The following is a 12194-nucleotide window of genomic DNA, read 5'->3' as shown; positions in this document are numbered from 1 at the left end:
AACTTTAATACCAGTGGCTCACAAAGTCCAATCTTTGCTCACAAGACTCTGCAGCTTAGAGGGAACATGGGTTGTAATTCCAGGAGATAGCCAGCCACCTCCTGGAGATTTGGCAAGCAAGTGAAATACACGGAAGGGAGAAAGATACAAAGGCAAGCCGCCATGCAGAATGTCCCACAAACTTCAAAACACTCCAAAGACTTGGAACTCAATATCGAAATGTTTTTCAAAATATTCATATGGAACACGAATTCATGCAGAAACAGAACATAAAAAAGCAGGATAAACAAACCGAAATCATTCACACTCTTAAAGACCCAGCCCTCCGGCTGTAGTTTGTTTTATTCTTTCCTCAGTGTTTTTTTTCTGCTTGACCATATAATTGGTAAAGAAGACAGAACACCTTGAGGTGTCTCTCTGTGCCAAGACTAGTCTGAAGATTCTTTGATGTATAATACATTCTTATAAAAGTTCATGGACACAAACAGGCTTCTCTAGAAACCTCAAGCCTGTCACATAAGAACATAAGAGAAGCCATGTTGGATCAGGCCAACGGCCCATCCAGTCCAACACTCCGTGTCACACAGTGGCCAAAAATTTTATAGATACACACACATTGTGGCTAATAGCCACTGATGGACCTGTGCTCCATATTTTTATTTAAACCCCTCTTGAAGGTGGCTATGCTTGTAGCCGCCACCACCTCCTGTGGCAGTGAATTCCACATGTTAATCACCCTTTGGGTGAAGAAGGACTTCCTTTTATCCGTTTTAACCTGTCCGCTCAGCAATTTCATTTTTTAGCAGATTAAAAGAGTAAAAGTTGGGGGCCGGGGTTTGTTAGTTTATGTTAACTGAGCTGAAACAACAACGAAGGGTAAGTAAGTTGGAAGAGCAGATTGATGACCAGGCACTAAACCCATTAAGTAGCCTGGGCGTTAAGTGCAATAAATGAGAGTCTGTTGTAATGTGAGCTCTGGGTTAAAATGAGGGGATAGGTTTCTTGGAGGCTTGATTTAAACATGTAGCGCACACATAAACATGATTCTAGTTCGTCATTAGAAAAAAAAGAATACATTAAAATATAGTGGAGGATGGTTAGTATATGCAATGAGATAATCAGATAATAATTAGATGAGGAACGGCCAAAGAATAAATACAACTGTTTAGATAAAAAAAGCATCTAGTTGCCGTTAAAGAGGGAAATCATTGAAACTAATTCTATCTTTGCAACCAGGCCGATCAGGGGAAAGCGCGCACGCAGTCCCCCACTACCACAAATTATGCAGTCGAGTTTCCCGCATTTGGGGAAATCGCAGGGGTCAGCACGCCCGCAGTGCAATGGGCGAGCCTCACCCTGGGAAAACCACCTTCTTGATCATGGTGTCTCCCCTGCCAGGTAAGTATGAGTTCCTCCCGCCCCGCCAGCCCCTCGCCTCTCCCCCGCACTGCCCTCCAACACACGGTGGCCCCACACCCCACCCCCGCCCCCCAGCTCCGCCCAACACCCCGGCGACGCCTGTCAAGCTGCCAGGCTGCAAGCGGCAAAATAGGTCCGGGGGCGGGCGAGGGGAGCCCCCATCTGCCCCTGGCTTCCCCCCCACAATGCTTTGCATGTAGGTTCATTTGCATGTGCCCGCCCAGCTCTCGGCTCTTCTGCGCAGGCCCCTTCGGAAGCCTTCTGCCCATTGGAGCTCCGGGAAGGCAGGGAGGAGTCTCCGGGCAGCCTCCGCCCCCCTCCGCAAAGAAGAAAGCACAGAGGGGGTCGCTCTTGCTAGGCTCTTAAAGGAAAGGTCCCCTGTGCAAGCGCCCGTCGTTTCCGACTCTGGGGTGACGTTGCTTTCACAACGTTTTCACGGCAGACTTTTTACGGGGTGGTTTGTCACTTCCCCCCCAACAAGCTGGGGACTCCTTTGACCGACCCCGAAGTATGGAAAGCTGAGTCAACCTCGAGCCGGCTATCTGAAAACCCAGCTTCCGTCGGGGATCGAACTCAAGCCGTGAGCAGAGAGTTCAGATCACAGTACTGCAGTACTGCTGCTTTTACCACTCCGTGCCACGGGGCCGCTAGGCTCTTAAAGAGGACACAAGAAAACAAAGCTTGAGCCCCGGGGGTTGGGGGTGGGGGGACTTTTCAGACCGACAACGTTTAATTCTGGGCATCAGCTTGCTTATCTTCCAACATTATATGCCATCAATCGTCAGCAACTGTTCTACAAATGGACCTAAATCTGAAATTAAAAACTACAACACACACAAACACACATACAGTGGGATAACATTTTGATTTTCCAGGTCATTCCACTGCTGACCTAAAAGTGGCAGTCTTTAAACAAAGAAATTTGAAGGAGATATTACATCACATTGCTGGACTTGAGTTCATTCACAGGTTCAGAAGGGAGCCCACTGGGCCAAAAAGGGATTCTTCTTACTACTAAAGGATTCTTATCTTACTACAGGTGCTAATTTTCAACCCCCAGGCATTTCCCCTCTGCTCTAATCAAGCTGCTTACAGCATGCAGGGTACCTTGGCATCCTTTAGAAGCTCTTTTACAACACCCCTCCCACCTTCTTATTAGTATAAAAGGACTCGGAGATCTCTATTTCTACTCATGGCTGACTAGACAGGGAGCTCTTTGACTCTTTGAAAGCTTACATCCTGAAAATCTTGGTGGTTTCTAAAGGTCTACTAGACTAAAAAATTGTTCTGCAACTTTCTTCTTGTCAGCTTTCTCCATTGTCCAATTCCTAACAGAGTAATGGGGAATACTGTGGCATCAATCGTCTTGACCTCGGTTGCCAGAGATGCATCCTGACATGGATCTTTTCTGGCTTCTTCATGGCTTCCCATCTCAGTCTTAGATAGGCAGTGGTCAAAGGATTAAAACACAAGGCAAAGATGAAGGATGTAAAGTAATATTATGTGTTTGTATAATTTAGGTAAATATAAACTTTGCGAAAAGGAAATTTGCATAAACACCTACATCCTGTTACATGTAAGCTTCTTCATCAGCTTGGCTCAGCTTTCCCTAAGAGAGGACAATCAACAGGATGCTTCTCTTCTGTCTAGGAATCTTCTCTCTTGTGAAGTAATAGCATTGCTCAGATTTGCATTTCCCCCTGCTTCTGTGTGCTCCGCAGATGTGGGATAACAGTGGTGCCGTCTGTGTGTCCTGGGAATGCTTCACGCCTTGCTTTTGGGTTAAGAGTATTTCTAACAAATGCATCAAAAGCTGCACATCTTTACCTGGGATCATACAGTCTGTTTTCCTGGGCATTATTTAAAGCAGGGGTGGTCAAACTGGCAACATAACAGCTACATAGAATAAATGTCAGATGTTTGAGAGCTGCAGACATGAACATCATGTCTCCCTCCCTCCTTTCCCTCTTCCCTTCCCTCCCTCCTCCTTTCCCTCCTTCCTCCCTTCACTCCTCCCTCCTTCCTTCCTTTGCTCCTTCTTTCCCTCCTCCCTTCCTTATTTCCTTCCTCCCTTCCTTCGCTCCTTCTTTCCCTCTTCCCTCCCTTATTTCTCCCTCCCTCTTTTCTTTCCTTCCCTCCTTCCTTCCTTTGCTCCTTTCCCTCCTCCCTCCTTTATTTCCTCCCTCCCTTCCATCCCTCTTTCCCTCCTTCCTTTGCTCCTTCTTTCCCTCCTCACTCATTTCCTCCCTCCGTCCTTCCTTATTTCCTTCCTCCCGCCCTTCCCTTCCTTATTTCCTTCCTTCTCTCCTTCCTTCCCTCCTCACTCATTTCCTCCCTCCATCCTTCCTTATTTCCTTCCTTCCTTCCCTTCTTTCCCTCCTCCTTCCTTTCTTTCTTCCCTTCCTCCCTTCCCTCCCTCATTCTTTCCTTTCTTCCCTTCCTTCCTTTCCTCCCTCCTTCTTCATTCTTTCTTTCCTTCCTGCCCTCCTTCCTTATTTCCTTCCTCCCTCCCTCCTTCCTTCCCTCCTTCCTTCTTTCCTCCCTCCTTCTTCCCTTCCTTCCTCCTTCCTTATTTCCTTCCCTCCCTCCTTCCTTCTTTCCCTCCCTCCTTTCTTTCTTTCCTTCCCTCCTTCTTTCCTCCCTTTCTCCTTTCATTCCTCCCCTCCTTTCCCTCCCTCCTTCTTTCCTCCCTTTCTCCTTCTTCCCTCCTTCCTTCCTTCCCTCCTTCTTCCCTCCCTTTCTCCTTTCCTTTCTCCCCTCCTTTCCCTCCCTCCTTCATTCTTTCCTCCCTTTCTCCTTCCTTCCTTCTTCCCCTCCTTCCTCCTTCTTCCCTTTCTTCCTCCTTCTTTCCCTCCCTCCTTCATTCTTTCCTCCCTCCCTTCCTTCCTCCTTCTTTCCTTCCTTCCTTCCCTTCTTTCCTTCTTCCCTTCCTTCCTCCTTCTTTCCCTCCCTCCTTCATTCTTTCCTCCCTTTCTCCTTCTTTCCTTCTTTCCCTTCTTTCCTTCTTCCCCTCCTTCCTCCCTTCCTTCCTCCTTCTTTCCTTTCCTCCTCCCTTCTTTCCCCCCTCTCTCCTTCTTTGCTTCCTTCCTCCCCTCCTCCTCCCCTCCTTCCTCCCTCTCTCCTTCTTTGCTTCCTTCCCCTCCTGGGCTCTGTCCTGTCTTGGCTGTGCAGCGTTGCAGGGCGCGGGCAGCCGGGCCTCGGGAGGGGGCGGGGCGTGCAGGGGGGTCGGCGGGGCGGGGCCGAGCGGGGCAGGTAGGCCTGCAGGCCCCGCCCCCTCCCTCCCCTGCCCGGCGCGGCCTCTCCTCCCTCTCCTCTCCTCTCCTCTCCTCTCCTCCCGGCGGCGGCGGCGGCTGCGCGCTGCGGTTCTGCGCTCTCATCATGGCGGCGCGGAGCCATGTGCAGGACCCCAACGACCGGCGCCTGCGGCCCATCTACGGTAGCCGCCGCGCGGGAGGGGAGGGGAGGGGAGGAGGGCGCCGGGGGCGGGGGCGGGGGGGCGGGATCCTGACCGGGGCCTTCTTCTGGGGGGGGGGGAGGATCCCCCAAAGGCCGCTTGGCGGGAGCTGGAGCGGGGAGGGCTCCGCAGGGGGGTTTCGAGAAGGGGGCCGCAGAAGCCCCGGATGAAATACTTGCAGGGGGGGGGGCTGGAGGCAGGTTTTTCAACACAGTTCCTGGGGGGGGGGGGGGAGGGAGGGAGGGATGCATATTGAAGAATCTCAGTCGCTTTCTTGTGGGAGATTTCTTTGCAATTGAGCGACATACGAGTGTGTAATGGATTTGGAGGGGGGGGGTGTAAAAACCAGTGACCTTAATTGGATCGGAGACTACAGATTGGAGGGGGTGGGGCTTTATTTGTGAAATATGAATGTAAACCTCCTTTTTCCTATTTACAGGTTAATGGTGGGTTTGATGTGTGAAGTCTGGATATGTAACTCTGCGCTCTGTTTAAATGTGTCAGGATATGGGTCCTTGTGTATTTTATTTTGTCAAATTTATATCCTGCCCTCCCCTGGCTTCTTAGAGGAGTTCAGGAAAAAAGTGTGTGTTGGGGTTAGAGTGTGTTAGGGTGAGAGAGTAGGTCAGGCAATGAGCACAAAAAGAAAGCAGAGTTCCAGGAGTGGTGGGTGGTCTGCCCCCCCCCCCCGCCCCGTATTTTGCAGAATTTTAAGGTTTGGGGGCTCCCTTCCCATTCTGCTTTTGCACTCCATATAGCAGTAAACCCAGACTGGGAAGGCCTTTACAGGCCATGCAAAGGGTTGTTGTGCAGTTGGGAATTTCCAAGCCTAATTTCTTTATCAGGAAGGCTCCACAAAATGTTTGTGTAACACTGTGTGTACACACATGACCTTTGTATTGTTTCCCTCTTGATGCTCTGGGTACAGGATGGATTCCTAGATGTCAGTATTATTTCCTTGCTTCAGGGTATGTGTTTGCTATCCTCCTGTTTGTATCTGTCCTTACCTCTACTTTAGGCTGTCGTTGTTGCATGAAACTTTTCAGATCTTGGCATCTTCAAGTTGTGCAGGTCTCTACAAATTTTTACATGTATTTTTTTAGCGATTTTTAATGTCTTAAAGTGTTGTCATGTTGTAAGCTGCCCTGAGCCCATTCGTGGGGTAGGGCAGAATATAAATTTACAAAATAAATAACGTGTTTTAACTACAATACTCTTCCGTGGGTCATGCACTTTGTTAATTGGTGTGTGTCCTACCCTCCATCCCTAACAGTAAAACTTGCAACACAAGCTGAACTCTTGTCTCTTCAGGAAATTGCTCTGTAGTATTCCAGATTTGTTACCCACTGTTCTTTTTCTACCTTCGTTGGGAAGTGTGTTAGCTAAGAACGTGGAGTGCTTTGCTGTATACTTTTGTAAATCCTGCCTAAGGAAGATAAAACATAGTCTGAGAGCTTTCAAAATTTTTAACAGTGAAGAAAGTTCAGCCCATGTCGGAGACCGCAGTTAGCTTAGCCAGTATAAAATGAAGAAAACTAAACTCCTGGGTAAAGTTTCCTGCGGACTTGGAGGTTTGAATTGAAGTTCGACTGGAGCGTGTGCTGCTTGAAATGATATCAGTAGGATGGGGTTGGGAGTACAAGTATGTGTGTCTTGTGTAAAGTTCTGCCTGTACTTCTCATGGTATGAATCAGGTTGACTCTGAACCTGATTCTGCTTGAATTTGATCAGTAAGAACTTACTTTGGAAAGGGAATTCCTTAAATTTCAAATTTGTACCATCCATTTCAGTGCTGTGCTCTGAATTTATTTCCCCTTGAGGAGGTACTAGCCACTTCCTGCTGTGAGGTTTTTGCTTGTTTCTTTTTACCCTGGAAGAATAAAGAATGCATTCTTAAAGGGGTGTTCCAGTTTGGAAAAATAGGTTACAAAAAGTGAGAGGCATTTAGTTGCATAAAGTATTTTTTTTTTTTGTGGCTTAGTTTTCCAGAGTTGTTTTGGAAAACATGCAACAGATTACATGCATAGATGGAACTGTTGTGAGGACAAGTGGCAATCCTAAATGCACTTGGATTTGCCAAGCTTGTTGGAGCCACTTTTTCTAAACTAATGCCCAGAAGAGAACAGATAAATAAGTACTTGAATTGACTGCAATGTTTTAAACGAAAATGCAGGTGTCATGTTGTAATGGTTCTCGTTTTTATGTATACCTAATAATTTGTAATTGTCATGTGTGGATTCACTTAAGCGTACACATTATAGTTAGGAGGACCATCTGCTTCCCACATCAGGGCAAAACCCACAATTTTTCTCTGAAGGCAATCTCATTTACCTCTGCAGCTAACATTATGATTAAGCAAGCCTTTATTTTGTTTCATCAGCAACATAACCTTTTGTTTGATTATGGTTAGATGATGGTTTGTGGCCCTTTTGTATCTTAATTAGTTACATGTTACAAAGAAGTTTAATTAAGCTGTAATTATTTGTCTCTCCTAATCACCATCCTTAAAGCTTTTAATATTCTGATGGTAACAATTTATCTTTCTGGTTCAGGAATCTAGCAGCATTTTAAATTCTTGATAAACTTGTTTGCATTATTTTGATGCATAATTTTTTAGCTTTGCATTCCTTGCAACTTATTCCATTTCCAATCTTGCTGCTTAACTTTATTTTAAAAGACATATTGCAGCCTTCCCATTGGTTACTGTTCCAACTAGAGCAGGGGTGGCCAACGGTAGCTCTCCAGATGTTTTTTTTGCTGGCTGGGGCTGATGGGAGTTGTAGGCAAAAAAACATCTGGAGAGCTACCGTTGGCCACCCCTGAACAAGAGTATTATTGGAAAGTATGTAGTAATGCAGATCTACATACAAGATAACATAAGAATACAAAAGAAGCCATTTTGGATCAGGCCAATGGCTCGTCCAGTCCAACACTCTGTGTCACATAAGAACATAAGGGAAGCCATGTTGGATCAGGCCAATGGCCCATCCAGTCCAACACTCTGTGTCACATAAGAACATAAGGGAAGCCATGTTGGATCAGGCCAATGGCCCATCCAGTCCAACACTCTGTGTCACATAAGAACATAAGAGAAGCCATGTTGGATCAGGCCAATGGCCCATCCAGTCCAACATTCTGAGTCACATAAGAACATAACAGAAGCCCTGTTGGATCAGGCCAATGGGCCATCCAGTCCAACATTCTGAGTCACATAAGAACATAAGAGAAGCCATGTTGGATCAGGCCAGTAGCCCATCCAGTCCAACACTCTGTGTCACATAAGAACATAAGAGAAGCCATGTTGGATCAGGCCAATGGCCCATCCAGTCCAACATTCTGAGTCACATAAGAACATAACAGAAGCCCTGTTGGATCAGGCCAATGGGCCATCCAGTCCAACATTCTGAGTCACATAAGAACATAAGAGAAGCCATGTTGGATCAGGCCAGTAGCCCATCCAGTCCAACACTCTGTGTCACATAAGAACATAAGAGAAGCCCTGTTGGATCAGGCTAATGGCCCATCCAGTCCAACACTCTGTGTCACATAAGAACATAAGAGAAGCCCTGTTGGATCAGGCCAATGGCCCATCCAGTCCAACACTCTGTCACACAAGAACATAAGAGAAGCCATGTTGGATCTGCTTCTCAAGCAGATGCTCTACCACTGAGCCACGGTCCCTCCCCAATTATACTTGGAAGGTACTTCCAGTATCATCCAGTCCAACCCCCTGCACAATGCAGGAAAGTCACAAATCCCTCCCTCCCTCCCACCCACAGTCAGTGATCCCTCTTCCATGCCCAGAAGATGGCAAAAAAACTTCCAGGATCCCTGGCTAAACTGGCCTGGAGAACAATTGTTTCCTGGCAAAGTGGCAGTCACGTTGCCCTGGGTCTGTAAGAAAGGGCCACAAGCCCTAAGCAATGACGCAACCCTTCCTGCCCTCCTTCTCGTGATCTGTCTAAGTTCACAGAATCAGCATGGCTGTCAGATGACCATCTAGCCTCTGCTTAAGCACCTAAGGAGGAGAGTCTGCCGCCTTGAGAGGAAGCCTGTTCCACTGAGGCGCCACTCTCTTAACTGTCAAGAAGTTCTTTCTAATGTTTAGCCAACAACTCTTGTAATTTAATTTCAACCCTTTGATTCTGGAGAACAGAAAACAACTCGGCACCATCCTCTAGATGACAGCCCTTCAAGTACTTGAAGATGGCGATCGTATCACCTTTCAATTGTCTCCTATCCAAGCTAAACATATCCAGCTCCTTCAGCCTTTCCTCATAGGACTTGGTCTCCAGACCTCTCACCATCTTCGTTGCCCCCCTCTGGACCCGTTCCAGCTTGTCTATATCCTTCTTAAATTGTGGTGCCCAAAAATGAATGCAGTACGGTACTCTGGGTGCGATCTAACCAGAGCAGAGTAAAGTGATACCATTACTTTGCATGATCTGAACGCTATACTTTCTGTTGATACAGCCCAAAATCACATTTGCCTTTTTAGCAGCTGCATCATGCCACTGACTGATTTTCAGCGTACGGTCTATCAAGATCCCTAGATCCCTTTCACATATACGACTGCCAAGACAAGTCTCCCCCATCCTATAATTATGCATTTGATTCTTCCTGCCTAAATGCAGAACTTTACATTTATCCCTGTTAAAATACATTTTATTTGTTGTAGCCCAGTTTTCTAGCCTGCCAAGATCATCCTGTATCCTGACTCTGTCTTCTGTTGTATTTGCTACCCTTCCTAAGAGTTTAAGAGTGACACACTCTAATCTGGAGAGCTGGGTTTGATTCCCAACTCTTCCTCCACATGAAACCTGCTGGGTGACTTTGGGCCAGTCACAGTTCTCTCAGAAATCTCTCAGCTCCACTTACCACACAAGGCACCTGTTGTGGAGAGAGGAAGGAAGGAGATTGTAAACTGCTTCGAGATTCCTTAAGGTAGAGAAAGGAAAGGAAAGGTCCCCTGTGCAAGCACCAGTCGTTTCCGACTCTGGGGTGACGTTGCTCTCACAACATTTTCACGGCAGACTTTTTATGGGGTGGTTTGCCATTGCCTTCCCCAGTCATCTACACTTCCCCCCCCCCCCCCCCAGCAAGCTGGGGACTCCTTTGACCGACCTCGGAAGGATGGAAGGCTGAGTCAACCTGGAGCCAGCTACCTGAACCAGCTTCCGCTGGGATTGAACTCAGGTCGAGAGCAGAGGGCTCCGCCTGCATTACTGCAGCTTTACCACTCTGCACCACGGGGCTCCGTAAGGTAGAGAAAAGCAGGGCGTCAAAACTAGCTCTTTTCCTTCACTGTATCATCCATGCAGTGTATCATCCATTCCAGGTTATAAGAAGGCTTTGATGTCAAGATCCTGAAGAGGCTGATCTAGAGAACTTGCAGACCTGCGGTTATTCTTCCGCAATACATTTTGCAGATAAAATCGCTCACATTCACTGCAACTTAGATCGCCACAGTTGAGTCAGATAAGTCTTGGAATGCTATTGGAATGCAGCCTGGTTCAAGTTGCATAGATGACTTTTCAGCGGGTGAGGCCTGAGGAAGTGGATGAGAAAGTTGTTTAAAAGTGTGCAGCTCATAGCGTCTAGGCTCATCCACTGCCCTTTGTGGTCAGTAGTACTGAGTTGGGCCAGGTTGGTCAGTTGGGCTTAGGAAGTAATTAATGACTCTTGGGAAGGTGTTCCAACTGCTTTAGAGGAGGCTGTTGTGAGAACTGATGAGAACCCTTGAACATATGAACCTATGAAGCTGCCGTCTACTGAATCAGACCCTCTTTGGTCCATCAAGTCAGTATTGTCTATTCAGACTAGCAGCGGCTCTCCAGGGTCTCAAGCTGAGGTTTTTCACACCTATTTGCCTGGACTCTTTTTAGTTGGAGATGCTGGGGATTGAACCTGGAACCTTCTGCTTACCAAGCAGATGCTCTACCACTGAGCCACAGCCCCATTCATGGCTCTCCACGGTCTCAAGCTGAGGTTCTTCACGCCTATTTGCCTGGACCCTTTTTAGTTGGAGATGCTGGGGATTGAACCTGGAACCTTCTGCTTACCAAGCAGATGCTCTACCACTGAGCCACAGCCCCATTCATGGCTCTCCACGGTCTCAAGCTGAGGTTCTTCACGCCTATTTGCCTGGACCCTTTTTAGTTGGAGATGCTGGAGATTGAACCTGGGACCTTCTGCTTACCAAGCAGATGCTCTATCACTGAGCCACAGCCCCGTTCATGGCTCTCCATGGTCTCAAGCTGAGGTTCTTCACGCCTTTTTGCCTGGACCCTTTTTAGTTGGAGATGCTGGAGATTGAACCTGGGACCTTCTGCTTATCAAGCAGATGCTCTACCACTGAGCCACAGCCCCATTCATGGCTCTCCACGGTCTCAAGCTGAGGTTCTTCACGCCTGTTTGCCTGGACCCTTTTCAATTGGAGATGCCGGGGATTTGGGATCTTCTGCTTACCAAGCAGATGCTCTACCACCGAGGCACCATCTCTCCCCTTGTACCCAAATCATCTAGATAACTGCTGCCTGGTGGCCAGCATTCCCTCCTTTCGGGTGAGGAGCCCAAGGAGGTGATAATGATGCAGTTTCAGGTGCTTTGGGAAGACCTGGATTGTCTAGGCCCCTTTCAAGACCGATTGAAGCTTGAGTTTGGGGTGGAAATGGCGCTGGTCACCCGGACAGATCTTCACTGGGAGAGTGATGGTGAGAGTATGTTTTGTCTTGATTTCTTGGACCTCTCAGCAGCTTTCAGAACCATTGACCACAGTATCCTCCTGGAAACACTGACTGGGCACCATGCTTCAGTGGCTTTGCTCCTACTCGGTTGACAGATTCTGGAAGGTGATGCAAAGGCGGGGTGGGGGTTGCTGCTCGACTCCATGTTCTCTGTGCTGTGGACTCCCTCCAGGATCCTTCTCCCACCCCCCACTCCCCCTGTGTTGTTTGGAATAATGTGCAGATGGCTCTTTTTCTCTTTAGCAGCTGACTCAGGCAGGCTTGTGAGGCTCCAGACAGATGCCTAAGGAAGGTACTGCGGTTGACGGGGATCTACTAAGCTGAAACTCTGTTCAGGCAAGGCTAAGGTAGTAGTGGTCAGTGACAGAGACGCAGTCAGCCTGTCCCAGAGGGGGTTTCACTCTCCCTAAAGGTGCGGTCTCATTTGGAATACTGTGTGCAATTCTGGTCACTGCACCTCAAAAAGGGTATTCTAGCATTGGGAAAAGTGCAGGAAAGGGCAACTAGAATGATTGAAGGTTTGGAACACTTTCCCTATGAAGAAAGGTTGAAACGCTTGGGGCTCTTTAGCTTGG

At 47.7% G+C, this 12194-nt stretch overlaps 1 protein-coding gene and 1 non-coding gene across 3 annotated transcripts in view; one reads left to right on the top strand and one right to left on the bottom strand.

Annotated features, from left to right (window-relative positions):
• Positions 1 to 1242: 1242 nt before the first annotated feature.
• On the bottom strand, positions 1243 to 1406 carry LOC132579766 (U1 spliceosomal RNA). The gene has a single exon (XR_009555990.1). It is a non-coding gene; the product is annotated as a U1 spliceosomal RNA (small nuclear RNA).
• A 3340-nt stretch (positions 1407 to 4746) lies between these two features.
• The window catches only part of NAA25 (N-alpha-acetyltransferase 25, NatB auxiliary subunit), an 89115-nt gene continuing 81667 nt past the window's right edge, over positions 4747 to 12194 (top strand). Inside the window, exon 1 of one of the 2 annotated variants that reach the window (XM_060250366.1) lies at positions 4747 to 4855. In XM_060250366.1, coding sequence (XP_060106349.1) covers positions 4798 to 4855 — 58 coding nt within the window. In that variant the 5' untranslated portion in view covers positions 4747 to 4797. The remainder of the gene's footprint in view (positions 4856 to 12194) is intronic. The other variant, XM_060250367.1, reaches the window with a different exon arrangement.

This window comes from Heteronotia binoei, chromosome 11, assembly GCF_032191835.1.
Source record: "Heteronotia binoei isolate CCM8104 ecotype False Entrance Well chromosome 11, APGP_CSIRO_Hbin_v1, whole genome shotgun sequence".
Lineage (NCBI taxonomy): Eukaryota > Metazoa > Chordata > Lepidosauria > Squamata > Gekkonidae > Heteronotia > Heteronotia binoei.
The sequence above is the reverse complement of the archived record's forward strand: the minus strand, read 5'-3'. Positions and strand labels throughout refer to the sequence as shown.